We start from the raw sequence: 25,075 nt of genomic DNA on the forward strand, positions 1-25,075 counted from the left end.
GGCTAGTTGTTAAAGTACCTAACTTTTTTATTATCCAACAGAAGCTAATGTATCAAAAAGCATAATGTTAAGAAAGCATAAGGCTACATTTGAGTTGTAATTTCAATATTTTATGTACGCCAGAATATTCCACAGGGTGTTCCAAACTTTGAGGAAAAAACACTCAATCATTGTTACACCCGGTATACAATGACACTTATCTGTTTAGCAACAATATTATTACAGTGATATTCTTGAAGACTAAAGCTATAACATATTAAAAAAATCACTAAAATCGGACAACAGGTTTAGGAAATACAAGACATCAAATATGTCCCATTTTTAAGGTGGTGCGTTAATTTTGGTGCTTAGTGTATATGTTATAGTCAAAGCCCGAATTTCAGGCACTCCTAGGTATGTCAAACGGTCTTGACGGTCTTAGTCAAAACCCGAAATAAAATACAGTTTCGGCCTTTGACTAGTCAAACCTAGGAGAGACTAAGTTGTTCAGGCAAAGGTCGAAATTTAATTTCAGCTATTAAAATGTCGTAATTTGTTAGATTAGGTTTAATAAAATGTCATTTTTTAATTTTAATGTTTATTATTTTTATATTGTCGTAATTAAAATAAAAAAATTAGTGTTTATTCTCACATGTTGAGGCATTATGGCATATAGAGTTGCACAATACGTTATACCTTTTACACTTACGTAATTTGAAATAGTCCAGAAAGCCACTGCGCATCCGCTAGGTAAAATATTCTAATTCGGCTTTTTTGCACAATCTTACTCAAAAAAGACTCCTTTTAACAAATTTGCATGTTGCCAGGACCAAAAGGTGGTCAAAAATTTTTTAAACGTTTTTTTTTTTGTTTTTTTCCTAAAATTATTTTTTTTGCATGGAAAAAAGTTTTTTTAGTTTTTTTGGATCAATCCAAACAGAAAAGGTCTTTAGTGACTTTTCTCTAAAAATTATAGTTTTTGACATATAAGCGATTAAAAATTGAAAAATTGCGATATCGGCCATTTTTAACCCTCAAAAACTATTAGTCTAAGAGCTGGGAGCGGATTTTGTGCGTGATAAGTAATATGGAAAAACTATACGGGGATATGTTGAATTAGTTGTGTACATGACTTTCACCAACGGCCGGAAACCAGAGTTGGGGCCGAGGGTAGTTATAAGGGGTCAAAGTCGCGGAATTTATTATTTTTTTTATGGCGCTCATGATCGAGATAGTGCACCAAAATTTGGGAATAAGTAGGTCATGACGTACCTAAGTAAAATCTCTAGGGGCTCAACGCTGCGTGGCCGACAAAGGGGTGGGGGTAGGGGTGAATATAAAAAATATAAGGGGTTTTTTGCGACGTTTGTGATTGAGATAGTGCACCAAAATTTGCGTATAAGTAGACCATGACATAAATAATTAAAATCCCTAGAGCCGGAAACCAGAGTGGCAAAGGAAGGTAGATATATGGGCTCAAAATTCCGTTTTTTATTATTTTTTTTTGTGACTCTCATGATCGAGATAGCGCGCCAAAATTTGGGAATAAGTAGGTCATGACGTAACTAATTAAAATCTTCAGGAGTGGAACGCTGCGTGGCCGACAAAGGGGTGGGGCAGGGGTGAATATAAAAAATGTAAAGGGTTTTTTGCGACGTTCGTGATTGAAATAGTGCACCAAAATTTGGGAATAAGTAGACCATGACATAACTAAGTAATATCCTCAGAGGCGGAAACCAGAGTGGCGGACGAGGGTAGTTATAAGGGGTAAAAGTCGCGGTTTTTATTATTTTTTTTGTGGCGCTCATGATGGAGATAGCGCACCAAAATTTGGGATTAAGTAGGTTATGACGTAACTAAGTAAAATATTCAGGGGCGGAACGCTGCTTGGGGTACAAATAGGTGGTAGGCAGGGGTGAGTATAAAAATATATGGGTTTTTTTTGACGTTCGTGATCGACATAGTGCACCAAAATTTAGGAATAAGTAGGTCATGAGGTAACTAAGTACAATCTCCAGGGGTAGGTGTGAATATAAAATATATAAAGGGTTTTTCGCGACGTGCTAGATTGTGATAGTGCACCAAAATTTGGGAATAAGTAGACCATGACTTAGTTAAGTAAAATCCCCAGAGCCGGAAACCAGAGTTGGAGATGAGGGTAAATTTAAGGGGTCAAAGTCGCAGTGTATATTATTTTTTTGTGACCCGGCACAACATTTGTCCCCCACGCAGCGTTCCGCCCCTGGAGATTTTACTTAGTAATATCATGATCTACTTATTCCTAAATTTTGGTGCACTATGTCGATCAAGAACGGCAAAAAAACCCCATATATTTTTATACTCACCCCTGCCTACCACCCCTTTGTACACAAAGCAGCGTTCCGCCCCTGAATATTTTACTTAGTTACGTCATAACCTACTTAGTCCCAAATTTTGGTGCAAAAAATTTACATTTTTTATATTACAATCTAGCACGTCGCGAAAAACTCTTTATATATTTTATATTCACACCTACCCCCACCCCTTTATCGGCCACGCACCGTTCCACCCCTGGAGATTGTACTTAGTTACCTCATGACCTACTTATTCCCAAATTTTGTTGCACTATCTCTATCATGAGCGTCACAAAAAAAAATAATAAAAACGGCAATTTTGACCCCTTATAACTACCCTCATGTACAACTCTGGTTTCCGGCTCTGAGGATTTTACTTAGCTATGTCATGGTCTACTTATTCCCAAATTTTGGTGCACTCTCTCAATCACAAACGTCGCAAAAAACCCCTTATATTTTTTGTATTCACCCCTGCCCCACCCCTTTGTCGGCCACGCAGCGCGCTACCCCTGGAGATTTTACTTAGTTAGGTCATGACCTACTTATTCCCAAATTTTGGTGCACTCTCTCGATCATGAGCGTCACAAAAAAAAATAATAAAAACGGCGAATTTGACCCCTTATAACTACCCTCATCCCCAACTCTGGTTTCCGGCTCTGGGGATTTTACTTAGTAATGTCATGATCTACTTATTCCCAAATTTTGGTCCACTATCTCAATCACGAACGTCGCAAAAAACCCTTTATATTTTTTATATTCACCCCTACCCCCACCCCTTTGTCGGCCACGCAGCGTTGAGCCCCTAGAGATTTTACTTAGGTACGTCATGACCTACTTATTCCCAAATTTTGGTGCACTATCTCGATCATGAGCGCCATAAAAAAAATAATAAAATCCGCGACTTTGACCCCTTATAACTACCCTCGGCCCCAACTCTGATTTCCGGCCGTTGGTGAAAGTCATGTACACAACTAATTCAACATATCCCCGTATAGTTTTTCCATATTACTTATCACGCACAAAATCCGCTTCTATCTCTCCGACTATATGTGAAAAACTGAAAATTTGAATGTTGCCAAGGTAGGTAGATATTCTTTAAACATCGATTGATGAAATCCCGAAGAGTTTTTTGCAATACAATATTCAAAACTCCTTTCTTTTTTAATTGCTAATCAAGCGTGCGCGACACTATTTTCCACCGACAGTATGGTGCAAATGAAAGGAATAAATTCGTTACTTCGTAAACCGGCGACTTTAAGGAAAAATCCTGAAACAGGTCGATTTTTATTTTTAAGTTATGATATTGTGGCATATATAGTATATCCATCTGGACGTGATGACGTAATCGATGATTTTTTTAAATGAGAATAGGGGTCGTGTGCTAGCTCATTTGAAAGGTTCTTCAATTCTCTATTCAGTAATATAAACAGTTACATATTTATTTATACACGGTGTCCAAAAAATTTTTATTAAATTAAATTATTTGACAAAAAAAGAAGTAGAGGGACACCCTGTATAAATAATTATGTAAATGTTTACATTACTGAATAGAAAATTGAAGAACCTTTCAAATGAGCTACCACACGACCCCTATTCTCATTTAAAAAAATCATCGATTACGTCATCACGCCCAGACGGATGACGTCACTAGTATACGATATACGCCACAATATCATAACTTAAAAATTAAAATCGACCTGTTTCGGGATTTTTCCTTAAAGTCGCCGGTTTACGAAATAGCGAATTTATTCCTTTCATTTGCACCGTACTGTCGGTCGGTGGAAAATAGTGTCGCGCACGCTTGATTACCAATTAGAAAACAAAGGAGTTTTGAATATTGTATTGAAAAAAACTCTTCGGGATTTCATCAATCGATGTTTAAAGAATATCTACCTACCTTGGCAACATTCAAATTTTTAGTTTTTCACATAGTTCTTGAGGGTTAAAAATGGCCGATTTCACAATTTTTCAATTTTTAATCGCTTATATGTCAAAAACTATCATTTTTAGAGAAAAGTCACTAAAGGCCTTTTCTGTTTGGAATGATCCAAAAAACCTAAAAAAACTTTTTTCCATGCAAAAAAAAATAATTTTAGGAAAAAAACAAAAAAAAACATTTAAAAAATTTTTGACCACCTTTTGGTACTGGCAACATGCAAATTTGTTAAAAGGAGTCCTTTTTGAGTAAGATTGTGCAAAAAATCCGAATTAGAATATTTTCCCTAGCGGATGCGCAGTGGCTTTCTGGACTAATATCATTTTATAAATCCTTGTCCTCCAAATATAGAATATTTTGTACTAATTTCTCTTAGAGACAGAGACAGCTTAACGTCTAGAACATCTTCGAAATTAGGAAACTCTTTGCATTCTCTTATTTGATTTCTTGAAAGAATTGTGTTTATTGTTCCGTATTTCGTACCAACTTTATATAAACCGTCATTTGTTTTATCTTGTATGCTACTCAAAATATTTCGAGCATCCTCTTTGGCTCTATCAAAGCTGTGGATAGGTATTGTTACAGTTTTTCCGATCGAAAATGATATTTTTTTTCACTTAATTGTTTCATAGCATTAGCCTGGACATGAAGACCTTCAATCGCATTTCTTTTATTTACTTTAATGTTTTCTGTCTGTGCACAACGCATGCTCAAACGCGTGACAAGGAGATGCTCGAAATATTTTGGTTACCATACTACCCCACATCATACAAGATAAAACAATAATTTTGACGGTTTATATAGAGTTCATACGAAATACGGAACAATAAACACACTTTTTTCAAGAAATCAAATAAGAGAATTCAAAGAGAACTTTCCTAATTTCGAAGATGTTCCAGATGTTAAGCTGTCTCTTAGAGAAATTAGTACAAAAGATTCTAAATTTGGAGGACAAGGATTTTCAAAATACCACTGCAATAAGAAGTGCTCTTCAAAACCATATAAGTGTAAAAGGTCTAACGTATTGTGCAACTCTAAATGCCATAATGCCTCAACATGCGAGAATAAACATTTTTTTTTTATTTTAATTACGACAATATAAAAATAATAAACATTACAAGTAAAAAATGACGTTCTATTAAACCTAATCTAACAAATTACGACATTTTAATAGCTGATATATATTTCATAAAATTTAATTTCGGCCTTTGCCTGACCAACGTAGTCTCTCCCAGGTTTGACTAGTCAAAGGCCGAAACTGTAATTTATTTCGGGCTTTGACTAAGACCGTCAGTCAGACCTGAGGATTGCCTAGTCAAACCTACATATTTATATATTATCGGTTTACAACGTTCTCCGTCTTCCGATACCTGTTAGCCATTCCTCTCTGCCCGCACATTGATCTACTTGCAGACCTCTTTCATCGATGGCTTTGTTTATTCCTGCCTCCCAACTTTTCCTCGGTCTACCTCTTCTTCTTCTACCTTGCGGTCTCCAGTTTTGTATTTGTTTTGGGATTTTGTCTTCGTGCATTCTTTGTACGTGACCAAACCATCGTAGTTGTATTTCGTTGATTTCGTCATTTATTGTATGTGTGACCTTCATTATTTCTCGTATCCGTTCATTGGTGACATGTTCTCTTCTTGATCTTCGTGCAGCTCTTCTTCAGAAATCCATTTCGGTAACCTCTAACTTTCGTTTTTATTTTTCCTTCATAGGCCATACTTCGCAGCTGTATGTTATGATGCTTTTCATTGCGGCGGTTTGGATCTTTTTCTTGTTTTGGTTGTTTATCTGCTTGTCCCAGAGTACTGAGTTTAGGAGCGTAATTGCTTTCCTGCCCTGAGTATTTCGTTCTTTAATGGCTCCGTCCAGTGTTCCATCATTCGTGATTTTCATACCCAGGTATTTATATTCGTTACATTTACTGATTGTTTCTCCTCCTTCTAGTATCAAGTCCTGCTGCGTTCCACCGATATTCATATATTTGGTTTTTCCTATGTTGATCTCTAGTCCCCATTTCCTGTATTCCTCTATTAGCTTTCTTGTTATGTAACAAATATCGTAGTCTTGTGCTATTAGTATTTGGTCGCCTGCGAAACAAAGAGTAGGTATATAGTGTATGGTCATTTAGTGGGAGTCCCATGTTCTTGCATTTCCGTTTTCAATTTTTAAGAGCTTGTTCTAAATATATTTTAAAAAGTGTTGGATAGAGCATCCTTGTTTGAGCCCTTTATCTGTCAGAAATTCTTCGGTGAGTTTGTTTTCTTGTTTAATTCTCGTGGTCGTGTTGTTATAAAAAAATTTAATTATTTTTATGATATCTATGTTTATATTTGTATTCTCCATTGCCTCCCATAACTTTACCAAAGGTACACTGTCGTATGCCTTTTTCAGATCAATATATACGAAATGAATCTCTTGGTTAACCGCTGTTTTCTTTTCCATGACTTGTGTGATTGTAAATAATACACGTGATAGGTGATAATTGTAGATCTTCCGGCTCTAAATCCTGCTTGTTCTTCTGCTTCCATTTCCTTGTACTCGTCTTCTATTCGGTTTTTTAAGATCCTTCCGTATATTTTGCTGATTGTTGGTGTAACGGAAATACCCCTGTAGTTATCACATTGTTTTCGATCTCCTTTTTTGTATATTGCTAGCATATACGATAATTTCCATTTTTGTGGGACTTCTTTGTAGTAGTTTCCTTATGTGCTCGTAAAGTCCTGGAGTTCCGTTTTTTATCAACTCGGCTGGAATCCCCCCAGGTCCTGGTGCTTTACCGTTTTTTAGTTCTGTGCATACTTTCTTTATTTCATTGGTGGATAGCCTTATTGGAGATCCTGTTACTCCTACTGTGTCCTGGGATGGTTCTGATGTTTTGAATTCCTTTCTTTTTTCTGTCCGTAGGTCGTTGAAATACTCCTTCCACTCATTCAGTGATATTGCAGTTATAAGTTCTTTTCCTGTCTCTTTGCCCCTGGACTGGCGATTTATGAAGGCTAAATAAAAACAACTGGATGATGGCGGCGTAAGATAGACAGCTGGGAATAATGAGGAAGGGGCTTGTGTTCAGCGGTGGACTTTTGAGGCTGGATGATGATAGCCAGCCATAGTCAAGACTTAAAGTCCATCTAGCTTGTTTGAGACAGGATAACTAGAAATATTCGAAGCCAGGCACCTGCAATTTTTACATTGAATCTGCTTAAACTAGGTATTTTAAAACAGTGGGAAATAATTCTACAGTTTCCTTAAGTGACAGCATGTCCTAAAGATTGATTACCATTATAAAGGCTCGTGAATAATACCAAATATTGCTTAAAGCAGCTTTACATCAAGGCTATGCAAGTCTCATGCTATGCAAGTGCGTCTTGCATGGCATATCTCTTGCCTAACCGGATCTGTTTACATCAGAGCTATTTCTGTGCAATTTTTGATACCATTTTCATTGTTGTCAACAAAAGAAATATACCAAAACATTAACTTTAGATAGTTCACTTGGAAATTTCACTCAACATGAAATATATTATTCAAGTAAAAATCACTAATTATTATTACTTCCAATAAATAAGATTTGCACAATAAGGTTAGGTTTTATTCTAAACTGTAAATTTTGTTATATTGGCAACATGAAATTTGACAACTTGCATCAAAATAGCATGAAAAATAGAACATGTTTTAATTTTTCGTCTAGCACAGGAATTGCATGGAAATAGCGCGTGGGCATGCGCAGTTGCATGATCTGTCTTGCATGGCTCTTGCATAGCATGAAAATAGCATAATGTAAAACTGTCTTTAAATTAATTAATTAACAACGTACTTAAAATTTTCAACGCATTCACAGGTAAGTAATTTTCTGTAATTACATAATGTGTGAATACAACACTCAATCTTTTATTTCTTCTTGCGAATAAGTGGTTAAATGTGCAATAAATACATCAATAAATATTTGTGCAGTCATTACCAAGTAGTTAACAATATATTTAATATTTCTTTTTGAGTGTGAAAACTATTCTCAAGGATATATATTCGCTTTTTCAAGATTTATTGCGTATGCACATCTTGATTTTTACTAATTTTCTGCGAATTATTATTTTGATTTATTATTATAATAAATAATTACTAAAATAATAGTAAATGGGCACTAAAACACTAATACTCCAGTAGATACTGGACAAAACGTTATTATTCTTTAATGAGAAATATTTAAAACATGGAGTAACTATATAACTGAATTTCCAAGTTGGCAAGCCAAACATACATACAGAGCACTGTAAATCCAGAGAAATTGAAATTTTAAAATCCGAAATCGAAAATGAATAACCTTCATGCAATAAAATCAACCAAAACTAAAAACCTTACTGCACTGGGCAACGTCCCAGCTGAACTCTTAAGATTGATACAAGAGGGTTTATCCCACCTCAGTGTTCTAGTTAAGCTTTTAATGACGTGTGTACTACTGGCAAAATACCTGATTCTTAAAATCCCGTGGACTGACAAATAAGGAGATCCTCAAAAGAATGAAGAAGAACCGAGATGTACTGACCACCATCAAATCTCAAAAGTTAGAATACTTTGGACAAATGCGAAATGAATCCAGATATGCCCACCTACAAGTCACCCTGGTTGAAGAACCTAAGAACCTGGTTCAACACAACATCTGTGCAACTTTTCGCGTTGCTGCGGATAAAATGAAGATTGCCATGATTAGATCGCCAACATTCGTCACGGATAGGCACATCTAGAAGAAGAAGAAGAAGAAGAAGAAATACCTGTTGGAATGGCTTAATTCTGTTTTATAGCAATTCTGAAGAAGCAGCGGGCAAAAAGATCCGGCGAATGCAGGTTAATTGGACTGATGAGCCACACATTAAATTTTTTTTTCTCCGCATTATTTATGGAAGATTTAGAAGTCATTGCCAAAGGAAACCTAAATGAAACCCAGTTTGGATTTAGGAATGCGTTGGGTACCTGGGAGACACTTTCCGGTCTAAATGTACTTCTACAAAAAGGTCGCAACCAACTTAGAAATATTTATGTGGCTTCCATCGATTACGAAAATGCTTTCAATAGGATACAACATTGAACACTTTTGAATAAAACGATCCTCTGTTTAATATGCTTCGGAGGTCACGTAATGCCATCGGTCTTCCTGGGCTAGTGTGCATCAACACTAGCTATTTAAAACAGGGTTAAAGATGTAGTTGGTGGCACAGCAATCCAAAAGCTTGGACCCTTTTTCGCAAACTCGAAACCAGCAATAAACCGGGACAAACAACGACTATCACACCAGACCCAATCCCTTCATACATTGGCTCAAAGTCTAAAGGTACGTATCCATACAAGGGCGAATCCCGCTCCGTGTAGCAGCTCCACATAGTGGATACGTCGGCGAACCCCGCTCGGCGTTCACCCTCTTCGATCAACCGGTTTGCGGTTTATATGTAGGGGAGCTCATAGCGTATCCATTCGAGTTGCAACACGGAGCGGGGTTCGCCCTTGTATGGATACGTGACTTAAGCAACAAAGAGATCGCGAACATACGACCAGGGTCAAAAAGGATTATGGTCTTTCAAACACCTGCTATAGAAGTCCGAATAAAGGACTCTCCACATTTCACAAATGAAGAAATCGCCATTGCGATCAAAAGCTAACAAAGCACTTGGATTTAACGGCAGTCTTCCAGAGTTTATCATACACTATAGCTAGCTCTGTTTTTCTCCGATATCCTAAATAAAGGTAAAATCTCTTATGTAGAATGAAAACAGCGAAAATTGCGATAATTATCTTCATCTTGTGGTGCTTTCTCCTTTAATGGAGGTTAGCGACTGCACTGTTGAATCTGTCTCTGTCCAATGCGGCTCTAAACAAAGATGTTGAATCAAGGCCGGTCCAGTCTCTGATGTTTCTAAGCCATGAAATCTGGCGCCTACCGGGACCCCGTTTTCCTTCAATCCTACCCTGGATGATCAGTTGCGCGAGGCGATACTTTTCGTTTCTCATTATGTGTCCCAGGTATCTAACTTTTCTGACTTTAATGATGTTTAGTAGTTTCCTATCTGTACCTGTTCTCCTCAGAACATTTTCGTTGGTGGTGTGGGTTGTCCAAGGCATTTTCAATATTCTTCTATAAAGCCAGAGTTCAAAGGTTTCTAACTTGTTCATCAGTGTTGTGTTGACTACACATATCATATAAAAGTATTGACTCCGACTATGACCACACTCCGTTCCGTACAAAATTATTGACCACACATACCTAGCAATGCAGAAAACGACATCTAAGTTACATCTACTGTTACAAAATAAGCTTTTCATTTTGATAAACCCTTGTCGGGCTACCTCTATTCTCGCTCTTACTTCTTGATTATAATCAAGTTGATTGTTGAACCAGCAACCAAGATATTTGTATTGGTTTACGTATTCAAGCTGTTGGTGGTTCACATATATTGGAAGGGGTAAATTTTTCCTTTTCCTTGATATTTTCATAACTTTGGTTTTCGCAGTATTGATCTTCATCCCCATTTTTTCACAAGTCTCAGTAATCCTATTTAACAGTATCTGCAGACTATGACCCGAAATCAGTCATTAATACCGTGTCATCTGCATAGCGGATGTTATTTACTCTTTAACCGTTTATCCTGATTCCTTCTGGAGAGTGGGATAAAGCGTTCGCAAATATTACCTCAGAGTAGACGTTAAACAGTATGGGTGATAGCACACAACCCTGTCTAACAGCTCGTTGTTTTTCAATTGGCCTTGACGTGTTACCATTGGGCGAAAATTATAACATTACTACGCAGTCTTGTGACTGCGGCGCTGTAAGACAGACGATCAATCACATTGTTCAGGACTGCCCACGCAGAGCATACACAGGCGACCCTATAGACTTTTTAATGGCAACGAAGGGTCAATCGAATGTATAAAAAAAAACTGGACATTTGTTTGTGATGCATGGTATAATGCATAAATCTAAATATATTCTGTGATGCACTTAAGCCATACGCTAAAAAAATAAAAATAACATTACTAAAACATGGAAAACCACCCAAAGTGTCAAAGAACTATCATCTAATATCTTTACTGAATATTTTATATAAACTTCTTGAGAGTTCTCTATACGAAAAAATCGCTAGTCATCTACTCGAAAGAATCCCCATTAAATAGGCAGTGTTTCGTTCCAACCACAGCTGTACGAACCTAGTCTAAGTACTTACAATACACATTGAAGCTGGGATTCAAAGAAACCAGAAAACTTATGTTGTTTTCATAGATTTATCGGGGGTCTAGGACGTTTCATCGCCGCCAGTTCATCGCCGCCGTTTCGATGCCGCCGGTTCATCGCCAGTCAGTTAGTCGCTAACTGATATATATCCAAATTTTCGACCAATTTTCGACAGTTAAATTTATTATTTATTTTTAGTATTAATTAGGAATTCTAGGAAATGCGAGATATGACCATTCCCGTTGCCATACTTAATCTTTTAATAGACTTTTAAACTTTTATAATATAAAATATAATTTAACAGTACAAATTTAATACTGTTTAGTATCAAATTTAGGGGAAGTAGAAATAGAACAGTAAATTAATATAATAATATTTTTTATCTATTTATTTGTCATAAGTTTTGAACTGAATTTAACGTCGTGTCGTGTCATCTCCCATAATACAAGATCAACTGACTAACTGGCGATGAAACGGCCGGCGATGAAACGGCCTGCGATGAAACGGCCGGCGATGAAACGGCCGGCGATGAAATGGACTGGCGATGAACCGGCGGCATCGAAACGGCGGCGATGAACCGGCGGCGATGAAACGTCCCATTCCGATTTATCGGCGGCCAAGCAAGCAAATAATAATGTATAACCCAACCTGAGATACTTTCACATTCCTTGAGAATGACATTCGGGTAAGACAATTCATTGAGACGAGGAGGATTAGGTCGTGTAAGCACAGCAGGAATCGCTCCACCACGCCCCAAAGTTATTATTATATCATATGGGAGTTCTGGGTACAGGACTCCCACACGAAATCCTACCCGAACAACGCAGGCCAGCGTGAGGCGCTCTATTCCCGCTAACTTGTGACCGAAGTATTCCAGCTTGCATCTCTTTATTACATTGACCAGTTGTTTTGTTTGTTTCAGCCGTCTAAGGACCTCCTAAGATCTAATTCTGCCGACCCAGCTTATTTTTACTTTTAGTACCTAGTACACTAAAATCACAATAAAGATGCGCTAGAAATAAACAAACCAAGACACGTTAAATGTTATGAGGAACACTCCCGAATCATGATTTACAATGTACACTGCGCGTCATAGAAAACGGGCACCCTAAAAAATGGGTCATTTTTGATGTCGCGTATCTCCTTGACCTGTTGTCCGATTTAAGTGATTTTTTGAATATGTTATAGCCTTATTCTTTGTCAATATCCTTGTAATAATATTTTTGCTAAACAGGTAAATTTTCATTGTATACCGGGTGTTCGAATCAAACTGTGTTTTTTTCTCAAAGTTCGCAACACCCTGTGGAATATTCTAGCCTGTATAAAATACTGAAATGAAATCCCGACTATAGCCTCAGGTTTTCTGAACATTCTGTTTTTTTATTCATTCTCTTATGTTGGATAATACAAAAGTTATGTACTTTAACAACTAGTCATGTTCTTCATCAGTATAGGTTGTTTGTAGATAAGTGCGACAAACTTTAAGGGGCCATTCTGCATGAAAAAATAATGACCATTTGCTTTATAAACTTATGTCCGCAAATGCTTCGTTTACGAGATACGGGATGTTAAATTTCTTTTACAAACTGACGATTTATTTTATTGCCCTAAAACCGGTTGAGAGATGCAAATGAAATTTGGTAGGTTTTAAGAGATAGTTATTGCGAATTTTTTGACTTGCAATAGAGAATTTTATATTCCCTATTGGCGTGCATATGGGTAATATGACCGATCATATTACCCGTATGCACGCCAATGGTGAATATGAAATTCTTAATTGTATGTCAAAAAATGTGCAATACCTACGTCTTAAAACCCACCAAATTTCATTTGCATATCTCAACCGGTTTTAAAGCAATAAATAAATCGTCAGTTTGTAAGAAAAAATTCAACATCCCGTATGTCGCAAACGAAGCATTTGCGGACATACGATTATAAACCAAACTGTCATTATTTTTTAATGCAGAATTACCCCTTAAAGTTTGTCGCACTTGTTTAGAAACACCCTGTGCTGAAAAAGAACATGGCTAATTGTTAAAGTACCTAACTTTTGTATTATCCAACATAAGCGAATGAATTAAATAACAAAATGTTAAGAAAACCTGAGGCTATAGTTGAGTTTTAATTTTAGTATTTTATAAATGCTAGGATATTCCACAGGGTGTTGCGAACATTGAGAACAAAACACAGTTTGATTCGTACACCCAGTATACAATGAAAATTTACCTGTTTAGCAAAAATATTATTACAGGGATATTGACAAAGAACAAGGCTATAACATATTCAGAAAATCACTTAAATCGGACAACAGGTTTAGGAAAGACCTAGACATGACTATTCAACCAGAAATTCTACTTTTGACATCTATTTACCGATCCCGTCCAGTGAGTTAGTAAAGAAATCTATATTATATTCTGCAAAAAAACTATACAACCATCTCCCTCTACAACTTAAATCTGCAACATCTTTCCCCAAGTTCCGTAAAATGACAAAAGCCTATTTATCTGAAAGACCATATTATTCAATACCAGAGTTTCTTAACCAATAACTAAGAAATTACAGTATTCTTATGTATAAGTAGAATCTTAATCTATATTTGAGTGTCATATGCAGCAGCATAACTTATTAAATCACTTATTAAATTTCTTAAGGTAGATTACGCAATTTGCAATTTTTTTTTAATTTTGCAATAGATTGTTACTGATTTTTATTTGACTTTATTATGTTTTATTTATATTGACGATTTGTATAATTTTAGTAAATTGTATTTGTTATTGTTTTTATTTATGATTCTTGTAAGCTTTGTCTATAAAATTGTTAAATTTTTCATGACAATAAAGCATATTTCTATTCTATTCTATTCTAGGAGATACGCAACCTCAAAAGTTACCCATTTTTTAGGGTGCCCGTTTTCTATGACGCGCAGTTTATAAATTTTGTGAATCATGATTTGGGATTTAAAATGCATATACATTGATTGTGATATGATTTGAGAGTGTTCAACATTCATAATAATTCTTGGTTTGTTAATTTCTAGTGAATCTTTATTGTGATTTTAGTATAGTCTCTATATCCACATCTCAAAGGCTATGAAGCGTTTAAGCATAGCACCACTTAGAGTCCACGCGTCTAGTCAGCTATCTTCATTGACTCAGTCTTCAAATGTCAGACTCAGTCTTCAAATGTCTGCGAGAAGTCCCATGCGCAAAGTCCCTCTCTCTTATAGATAACATCTCTGAGAACAAATCGTTCCAAGTAATTATGCGAAATTCCAAAAGTGGAGTGAAAAAATTGATTTTTCCCTTTTTGTCATCTTTTTCTTTGAGAGAACTAGACATGATTGAAAGTCATCTACTTTAAAATTTATAATATATTATAATACATTAATAAAGTATAATAAATTAGTTTGTATTGCCAAGCTATTGAAACGTCAAAATAAAAGCATTTTTAATCGAAATTGTGATTAATTCCCATTAAAGATAATAGATAACATTAAAATTACAGAAAAAAATAATATCTTCAGAAAAAAGAATTTTGACTTATTGCAATACTGTAAAATTATTAGTGCAATATATTTTAGATCAGCCGATAAAAATATATAGACAGGTGCTTTTTCTGTCAAGAGTGGTTTCTGATAAAAATGATTTATGATCCTACCATCCTATCATTACTGCATTAATTATATATAGTATTTTTACTACAAAAACGTTATTACGTAGGTCAAAATTTTTGACGTAAGGGAACTTTCAAAACATTAGAATGTGACTTTTCATTATTGCTATGTTTATTATAAACACGGCAATAATGAAAAGTCACATTCTAATGTTTTGACAGTTCTCTTACGTCAAAAATTTTGACCTACGTAATAACGTTTTTGTAGTAAAAATACTATATTAACAATATTCAAATCTGTAAAATTTTATACATTAGCATTAGGTGATAGAAAGTAACTCAAGCCGCATAGCAACAAGTAGATCATTTTCGCCAAAACATCTGATACAAAATTGTTAAAAACAGTATTAAGTTTTGACCCTTTCTCCGATCATTCACTCTCATACAATGTATATACAGGGTGTTTGGTAAAGAATGGGCCATAGCTTAATCTCAGGTTCCTGAGGTTAAAATAGGTCGATTTAAGCTAACTTACCTTAGTACGAAAGTTGATAATAACTGAAATACAGGCAAGGGCGCCCATATAAAAACTTTTAGGGGGGCCAAACGTGAAGATGTTGCACATTACATTTTGTATATTTCGGATGACAATAGATACAGTAAACTCTCTCTATAACGAACACGGATATAACGAGGTTTCGCTTATAACGAGGTACATTAGGTGTCCTATGAAATTCCTATTGAACTATAACGCTCTATAACGAGGCATATTTGGTTACAACGAGGAAAATTGAAATCGAAGAATACGTGTCTTTACCTGTTTTTAGCGTTGTAATGGTCATATATAAATAAATGCCCCAACTGCCTGTACATAGAAATGCCCAACACCTGTCTTATTATCGAGTGCCAGTGCTGTAATGAACTCGGCCACCTGTAATAAACTTCTGCTTGTTTATCGACCGATATTGAATATTATAGGAAATTTACAATTTATGACGGCGAAGTCTCATTGTTTACTGTTCAGGTTGACCATCGACACCTAATAAACTAAGTAAGAGGCATTAAAACAAGGCATCATATTATTGTTGTTTGATATAACGGGATCCGCTTATAACGAGATAATTAGTCCACCATTTCATTTCTCGTTATAGAGGGAGTCTACTACGGTTTAAACCACCTAAAAAACCTAGTTTGAACCCTGTTGTGAGACATTATTCATACATTTAAATACTAGACCAAGTTTTTAAATGGAAATGTCATGGGTACCACAAAAGTTGCGCCTCTCTTTAAAACCCATTTGAAAAGAATACAATGCTTGCAAAGCCCTGCCTTCAACGAGTATGTGTCGAACCAAGTTTTTACTTTAAAATCTTAAAGAGAATCTCCCTTTATTTTTGCAGATTTAGAATCCCTATGAAAAATAAGTTACATATATTCCAAACATTTTTAGAATCGTTGATAGATGGCGCAAATAAATCGCATTTTCCGATTATAGCGCCATCCGCGAACAATTCTAAAAAAGTTTCGAATAAATGTTACTTATTTTTTGAGGAGGAAGTTTTTTTTAAGTTAACTCTCACCCCCACCTCCAGAATGTGGAATGAAAAATCCTGTTTGGTGTCATTCTATAGATTTTTGAAAAATATTAAACACGTGTTTTTTAGTTTTTCATTTGGAAGTATATTTCTCGAGATATTAGACCGTTTTTATAATTTTGCTATGGTATCACGATATATCGTTTTTTCCGATTATAGCGCTCTCTATCCACAATTCCCAAAATGGCTCGAATAAAATTTGCTTATTTTTACAAGGAAAATCCAAATCTGCAACAAAAATTGGGGGTTCCATTTAAGATTTTAAAGTTAACCTCCGCTCCACACACAGGGGTTGAAGTGATGGACTTGTTCAGTGTCATTGCATAGATTTTTGAGAAATGTTTAACACATATTTTTCAGTTTTTCGATCCGATGTTCATTTCGCGAATTATTCGACCATTCCGCTACTTTTGGGACACCCTGTATATAACACTCATTCGTCATGAAAGATCACCTGTTTTTCATTTAAATAAAATTGTTCTGTTCATCATAATGTACACTTTAAAATAATCTACTTACTAAAAAAATACTTTTGCAAACTAAAATTTGACTATGTTCAATCAATTTTAAAAATTATTTTTCAATATGAATTTATTTCTGCTTATGAAGATGGTTCTATTCGATGTACACAAAACTTAATATAGAAAACAAATATAATCACTTCACAGATTTTACACTTTATCTTTATAGTGCCAGTTCTTAAAGACAAATGGCTCATGGCTCATTAGTGATTATCGGTCAGAGATCGGATTTCTTGCTGATATGATTTTCTTTGCAGTATTATAAATGATTCATTTAATTTGTAATTTTGGGTGGCGATTACAGTATATATAATATTATTATGTTCCCACGTTTCTAATCTCTTTCACTGTTTTCGTTAATCACATACCGTGACTGTGCGAAATGCGTATTATGCACATTCCATATACACCGCTGTCGCAGACACACAGATTTTCTGTTAAACTATTAATTACCCAATATGTGAATTTTTTTATTAATAAATATGTTGTTTCAAATTTATCTCTCAAAATTATCCAATAATTTTTTGACAAAAATACGTTTATGTAATATAAATTAAATTTTTGTTCTTTCCCGAAAAGCGAGGGGGGCACGGCCCCCTGCCCTTGTGTATGGGCGCCTATGAATACAGGGTGTCAAACTTAAACTTTTATTTTATTCTTGAATATTTTCTGATAGGCATGAGCTAACAACACGAAATTTGGTAAGCGTGGGTTTTTTGGGACAAGAAATCTAAATTCGCCACTAAAAATGATTTATTTTAACGAATGAAGTTTTCTTTAATGCCCTTTTATCTGTTACCACTATGGTTATATCGTCCGCATATCCAATTATTTGTACTGCATTTTTGTTTATAGTTCCTGCGTTTGACAACTTTTTTATTATCTTGTTTAATGATAGAATAAATAGTACCGTTGAGAGCGCATCTCCTTGTCTTACTCCATTTTTTATTTTTATTATTTCTGTTTTGTTATGTTGTATATTTTGCTCTCTTGTAAGTCTTGGATCATTTTTCTTCTACTTAGTTTGTCAAAAGCCTGTTTAAAGTCTAGGAAAAGTATATGTGCTTCTCCGTCGTACTTGTATGTTTTCTCTATCGCTTGTTTTAGTGTATGGATAGCATATATCGTGGATCTTCCTTTTCTAACACCGTACTGGTAGTCTCCTATGCTTTGTTCTGTGTATATTGTTAGTCTGTCTCTAATTATACCAGTCATTACTTTATATGTTACATTCAGTAAATTAATTGCTCGGTAGTTTTTACATATCCTGTGGTCTCCTTGTTTTGGGATTGTCACAATAATTCCTTTCTTCGGGCATTGTTTCCTTATTCCATATATTCTGTATTAGATCATAAATCTTTCTGTATAGTGCCTCACCCCCTTATTTTATGTGTGTGTGTGTTTAGATTTATGACCTTGGTTTGAACCAATTGGCCAGCTCAAATTTTTTTTTTTATTTTCATAGACACAATTTCCTAATTTTAACTGATATACATTATATTTTAATAATTACAAACATATATTACATACATTACATTAAAAATACATACTAATATTAAACACTATTACTAAATACTTATACTAAACCACTAATTGATATTAAGACCTAAACCCGATTCAACCTCGCGGAGGTTTAGGCCTTCTTTGTGATTTTTTTTGCTTTTTTTGTTTTTTTTTTTTATTTTGTTTTTTTTATTGTTTTTTTAATATTTATTTCTTTTTTTTTATTATTTTCTTTCTTTTTTTTGTTTTTTTTTATATATTTTTTTGAATTTTTTTTTATATATTTTTTTTAATATCAATTTTCATATTTTTAAGTGGTTATAAACAATTTTATACAAATTTATATTTCGAATCTACCTGTTTGTAGATTCTTATATAGGTAACTGTTGATTCAGCATCTGGAAGTTTGCGCAATCGAAAATCACATGCTCTAATGTACCCAACTCCCCGCAAGTGCAGTTTTGAGAAGTGGCCAACCCTAGTTTATTTTTGTGAACTGGATATAAACCATGTTTGTTCCTTGCTCTATTTAGGGTTTTAATGAAGTGCCGATTTGTAATGTCGTTAAACCACGGTTTTCTATAAATTTTTGGTTGGATATCATGAAATCGTATACCTTTAAGAGAGATATCATATTCCAGTTGCCATTGCTCCATTTGTTTTTTCTTAAACCATTGTCGTAGATCAGTGACTGGCATTAATGGTTCTTCTATCGTTTCCCCTGTTGTAGTAGCATCCTTGGCAAGTCTATCCACTATTTCATTTCCGTTAATTCCATAATGAGCCTTAATCCAAACCAAAGAAATTTGTTTACCTGTATTCGTAAGTAACTGGATTGTTTCTAAAATTTTTATAATTACTACTGATGAAGTGCTTGATAATTTAGTTTGTACCATTGTGTCTACCGAACTTTTGCTATCTGTTAATATAATAAACTTATTCTTGTGATGGATATTAATATACCTCAAAGCTTGAAGAATTGCGATGAGCTCAGCAGTATAACTAGACATTTGATTTGAAAGTTTAAATTTTTTAGATAGATTTTCATTTGAATGGTAAAAGGCGCATCCAGTAGACTCAGCGAATTTGGATCCATCTGTATAAATACAATCGGACTCCGGCCATCTTTTCTTTGTTAATTGTTTGCTCAACAAACGTATTTATGTTAAATTGATTAACATGTGGTTCAATATTAAGATAATAATAAGAGAATTTGTAGTTCTAATAGGTTATAATCGCAATTATAAAAGGGAAGGATGTCATTTCTGTAAACCTCGCTATTAAATTGGATTAATAGCTGATAACTGCTTATTACTTTTGGATGAATTTTACGTCGCCAGAAGGGACTATCTATTTTTGAATTGAGGTTTTGTATTTTCTCAGATCTTTTCTGTGCTAGGAGTTTTGATATAAAAACATCACACAAAAATTGCCGTCTAAGATGCAAAGGAGGCTCTGCTGCTTCGATTTCTAAAATATTTGTTGGTGTGCTTTGTATACATCCAAGACAAAGTCGTAAACAATTATTTTTTATTTTTTCCAATATCTCCAATTGAGTTAAATTTGCATTTCCATATAAAATACAACCATAGTCAATCACTGAACGTATTAGTGCTCTATAGAAGATTAGTGATATATTTGGATCGGCTCCCCACTTTGTGTGGCTAAAAGCTCTTAGTAAGTACATTTATTGCGTTTTCACATTTTTTTGACAAATGATGAATATGTTCTTTCCAAGAGAGCTTTTGATTTAAAATTATGCCAAGGTATTTAACAGATGTTTTATATGGGAATGTGAAAGGTCCTATATTAATTTGGTTCTGCACATATTCCGTCGTCTCCCGCTGTTTTCCCGTTTTTCAGTTTGCATTCTATTACTTGTGTATAGGTCAATTCTTCTTCTTTACCTTGTTCCGGGTTCATTATTGTTTCTCTTTCTTCTTCTATATCCGTTTCTTGATACATTTCTTCGAAAGACTTCTGCCATGTTTTTGCTTCTATGGCTACATTAGCTGTCCGTTTTCTACTATCTTGCTTTAAGTATTGGTACAGTGGTTTTGAATTGTGTCTTTTATTTTCTCTTTCAATCTGAGGCAACTCAAACTACCTTCAGCTTACCTCTGATATTTTTGAGTGTATTTTGCATCTTGTGCATTTAGTGCAATTTTTCATCAACTAATCTTTAACTAACGATTTACTATGTATAATTTTTAACGTTCTCTTCCTTTTGTTGCAGTGGACTCAGACATGACGATGGCGGCGTGCAATAATTCGCTAACAGCTACGTTAAGTAACGTTAGCGGAGGCGTCAACGCCATCAGCCAACAGTGTGCCATTTGCGGAGACAGAGCCACCGGAAAACATTACGGCGCCGCCTCGTGTGACGGTTGCAAAGGATTCTTCAGGCGCTCCGTCAGAAAAAATCATTTATATACGTGTCGGTAAGTTAATGTTTTTTTTCTAAATAATAACATGCTCCTTATTCACTATTTTTGAATAGATAATATAATGACTCCCATTACTTTACCCGAGAGTAGTAGTTCATTACTCACGGGAATTTTACTCACGAGTTAAGGTGAGGGGGGTATGGTTTGAAATCAACATATCAAGCACATTTTTGTGAATTTTTTTCGAAGCTATGGTACAGTTATTTTATTTTTAAATTAAATAAACATATTAAGTACAATTCAAAGAATATTTAGAAAAAAATTCAATTTAACATATTGAAAAGTAAGCCATTGGTGACAAATTTTGACAGGCAGCTCACAAAAAAGTGGATTTTGCGGTGGACATCAGAACTCGTCACTAGATCATACGAAACAAAAAATTCAAAAAGATTTAATTAGCTTATGAGTTTTACGAGGTCACAACGTCGAGTTTTTTTATTTTTAATGATTTTTGAATTTTTGGCATCACTCAGAAATCAAAAAATTGAAATTTTTGGTAAAAATTTTGTGAAAATCAACAGATTTATTATTGTTGAACAAAAAATAATCAAAAAAAAGAAAAATATCTCGACGTTGTTACCTCATGAAATGTCTCAAAAAAATATGTACAAAATATCAGGTAGATCGGCCGAGTAGTTTTTCAGTTACAATGTCCACCGCATTTGAAGAAGTAGTTTTGAGAAAAATGCGTTTAAAGTTTTGACAACTGCATCTTCATCTTCTTATTTGTCTGCCAAATCGTAAAGTGATGCACATTGAAATATCTTTTTTGAATCGAGGAGTAATCTACACAAGAGAAGGCGAACAGTTGTTTAACATTTCTCACTACGCTCACGCGTGCTAGCCCGAAGTCGCGGCAAAGCGAGTCGAAGGTAGGAATATTTAAACACGCTGTATCTCTGGTAATTTTACTCCGATTATTTTGAAATTTTCAGAGAGTATTCTTGAAAGTATGCACTTTTATTTGAAATAATAAAAAAAATTTGAATATTTCAAACCATACTTAAACCTTAAAGTTAGGTTCAAGTGGTGCATGCCATTTTTAATACAGTGATGAGCGCGCTAATAACCGGCAAAATAGCGCAAAAGATGAAATACGTATTAAGCTGTGAGATATAAAGAAATGAAACTAGTCGAGCTGGGAAATTTAGCGACATTAACCTATAAATTTACATTATATTGATATCCCAGGCTGTGGGTGAAAAAATGTGATATAATTCAGGAATTTTTAAAACCTATCAGGTGTTGTAAAGGACGATGGGAGGAATAACTTCTGCTAAAATGTAACCAAAAATTTTGTGCGGTTTTTTACTTATGACGTTTTTCATTTGTTAAATTTATAATTTCTAATTATTTTTATTTATAATTTCTAATTATTTTTAGATTTGCAGCTTTGGATATTCATTTTAAGAAAAAATTTTAAATAGAAAATTGTAGTAAATTTAAAAACCTACAATTTGAGCTATGGCAAGTTTAATTTCGTTCATATGTTATTGCAAAACAGCCTGCGAAAGGTCCAAAATGGCCGTTTTTGCAATTGAATTATTTATTGTAAAAATAACTTTTATTTATTTTTTAAGGCTTTAAAATGAAGATCGTTTAATTCTAAACATAAAAAAGTTGTAGAGCTCGATTAGTGAACTTCAGATATTATAACTTGTTTATCCCAAGGGGTCAAATGTCGAAGGCTATAACTTTTTGAAATAAAAATCGTAGAGCGGTAATCCTAGATCCACTCTCTTTCTAAAGACTTATATTTTCATATTCTGATGTAAATAAATGCGTAAAACATTTTTCAACCTATTATTTCTGGTTTGAAAATAAGGGGGCAAATTTCGTTATAAACATTTAGAACTGAAGCAGCCCCTATACATCCTATCAGTTTCTAACTTGCAGATTACTGTTGCTGAAGACCAAATAAAAATTTAAAACAAAATAAAAATTTTCTACGGCCAACTGAAGCCGAGATAATTTTACAGTCAGAAGAAATTATTTTACAGTCATTGACTAAAGAAAGACTTATGTATATTGTCTTAAAATAAAAATTATTTTAAACGAAAATTACATTTTATTACTAAAAATGACCTCTAAAGTGTAGTGGAGATTTATTTTTCTTTACGAATGTGGTTTATTGTGTCGGTTGCCATTAGCAACGGTTAGCAACTTATAGTACATTGAATCACGGTTTTGCTCCTTGGATTGACATGAAATTTGGCAAACACATAGATAACATGTCAAAGAATAAAAATGTTATTGGGCCTCTTACTCTAACTCACGCCATTTACTTGGTGTCTGTTTCTGTTTTTGTTTTGTTTGTAGTTTTTTATTATTTTTTGTTTTTTATTGTATTTTTTATTTTGTTTAAGCTTTGTCCACAAATTGGTAAAAATTTTTGACAATAAAGCATACCTTACTTACTTACTTACTCTGTGTGCTTTTGCTCTGGGGGTGACTTTCACCCCTTATAAAGGGTGAAAAAATATACGTTCAAAATAAGTTCGAAAATGGATAAAAGGTCTAATTCTAAGCACCTTTTTTCTATAGCATTTTTCCAGTAAGTTAATACTGTTGGAGTTATTTGCGAGTAAACACCTTAATTTTTCAACAAAAAACACGTTTTTAGGCGGTTTTTGGCAAATAAATCGAAAAGTAAGTATTTTATTGAATAAAAAATATTTTTTTTTTTGTTGAAAAATGAAGGTGTTTACTCGTAAATAACTCGAAAAGTATTAACTTACTGAAAAAATGCTATTCGCGGTGTGTGTTTGTAGGTACTTGGAGGGGATACGAGAATCGATCGTGCGCGAATAGCGGAGAAATCTTGCAACTTTCTTAAATAATTCATATGGTCAATGAAATTGTCAAATTGACGTATATTTCATACCTACTGTCATTGAAGAAGGAAAATTATATGTTGCTCCAAATATTGATATGATATGCAATTATTATATAAAAGTTAATTTAATTAATTGTGTTTTGCTTGCAGTACTGGATTTTAATAATTAATTTTATTTGCTACATACAATTGTTTACCTTTTAATATCATAACCTAAACCTTACTTTTTCTTCTTATAATTTTTTTGGGCTACGGCCTTGACAATTATCCAGCAACCAGGACCAATATGATTGGCCAATATAATTAAAAGTGCGAAAAAAGTTGCCGAGCTATGAAACCAGGTGTCGCTGTTCCGAACTTGCACGGTCCCAATAGAACAAAAGGTGCTTAGAATTAGACGTTTATTTCCGGACTTATTTTGAACGTATATTTTTTCACCCTTTATAAGGGGTGAAACTGAGCTACACGACAAAAGCACACAGAGGCCCAATAACATTTTTATTCTTTGACATGTTACCGCTCGTTCTTCCGGCGTGCTCAGAAATTCACTACAACGTAGAGTTCGTCAGGAATCAGGGTTAAGAGCATGGCAAATAAGAGTAAATAACCTGGCTGTTAGCCGGATATATTGGGTGTCAATTTGAGCCCCAGAATCAAATTATAGCCAATTTCTTACATAAAAATATCCGCTCGTTCTTCTGGTGTGCTCAGAATTTCACTACGACGACATACGTTTCGTGAGAAATCAGGGTTAATAGCGTGAGAAATCAGTGTAAATAACCTTGCTATTTATAGTGACTAGTTAGCCGGATATATTGGGTGTCAATTTGAGCCCCAGAATCAAATTATAGCCAATTTCTTACATAAAAATATCCGCTCGTTCTTCTGGTGTGCTCAGAATTTCACTACGACGACGTACTTTTCGTGAGAAATCAGGGTTAATAGCGTGAGAAATCAGTGTAAATAACCTTGCTATTTATAGTGACTAGTTAGCCGGATATATTGGGTGTCAATTTGAGCCCCAGAATCAAATTATAGTCCCAGAATCCCCATAATGGAGGAAGAATATGTAGTTAGATTTATTAAAGCGC

At 34.5% G+C, this 25,075-nt stretch overlaps 1 protein-coding gene across 13 annotated transcripts in view; it reads left to right on the forward strand.

Moving 5' to 3' along the window:
- The window catches only part of LOC126892391 (hepatocyte nuclear factor 4-gamma), a 465,924-nt gene that overhangs the window by 348,285 nt on the left and 92,564 nt on the right, over positions 1 to 25,075 (forward strand). For all 13 annotated transcript variants that reach the window (XR_007700813.1, XR_007700812.1, XM_050661914.1 and 10 more), the window contains exon 2: positions 20,938 to 21,142. Coding sequence is in view for 11 of the 13 variants with exons in the window: in XM_050661914.1 (XP_050517871.1) it covers positions 20,938 to 21,142 (205 nt within the window). In the remaining 2 variants the exon portion in view is untranslated. The remainder of the gene's footprint in view (positions 1 to 20,937; positions 21,143 to 25,075) is intronic.

This window comes from Diabrotica virgifera, chromosome 9 (assembly GCF_917563875.1).
Source record: "Diabrotica virgifera virgifera chromosome 9, PGI_DIABVI_V3a".
In the NCBI taxonomy this organism is placed as follows: domain Eukaryota; kingdom Metazoa; phylum Arthropoda; class Insecta; order Coleoptera; family Chrysomelidae; genus Diabrotica; species Diabrotica virgifera.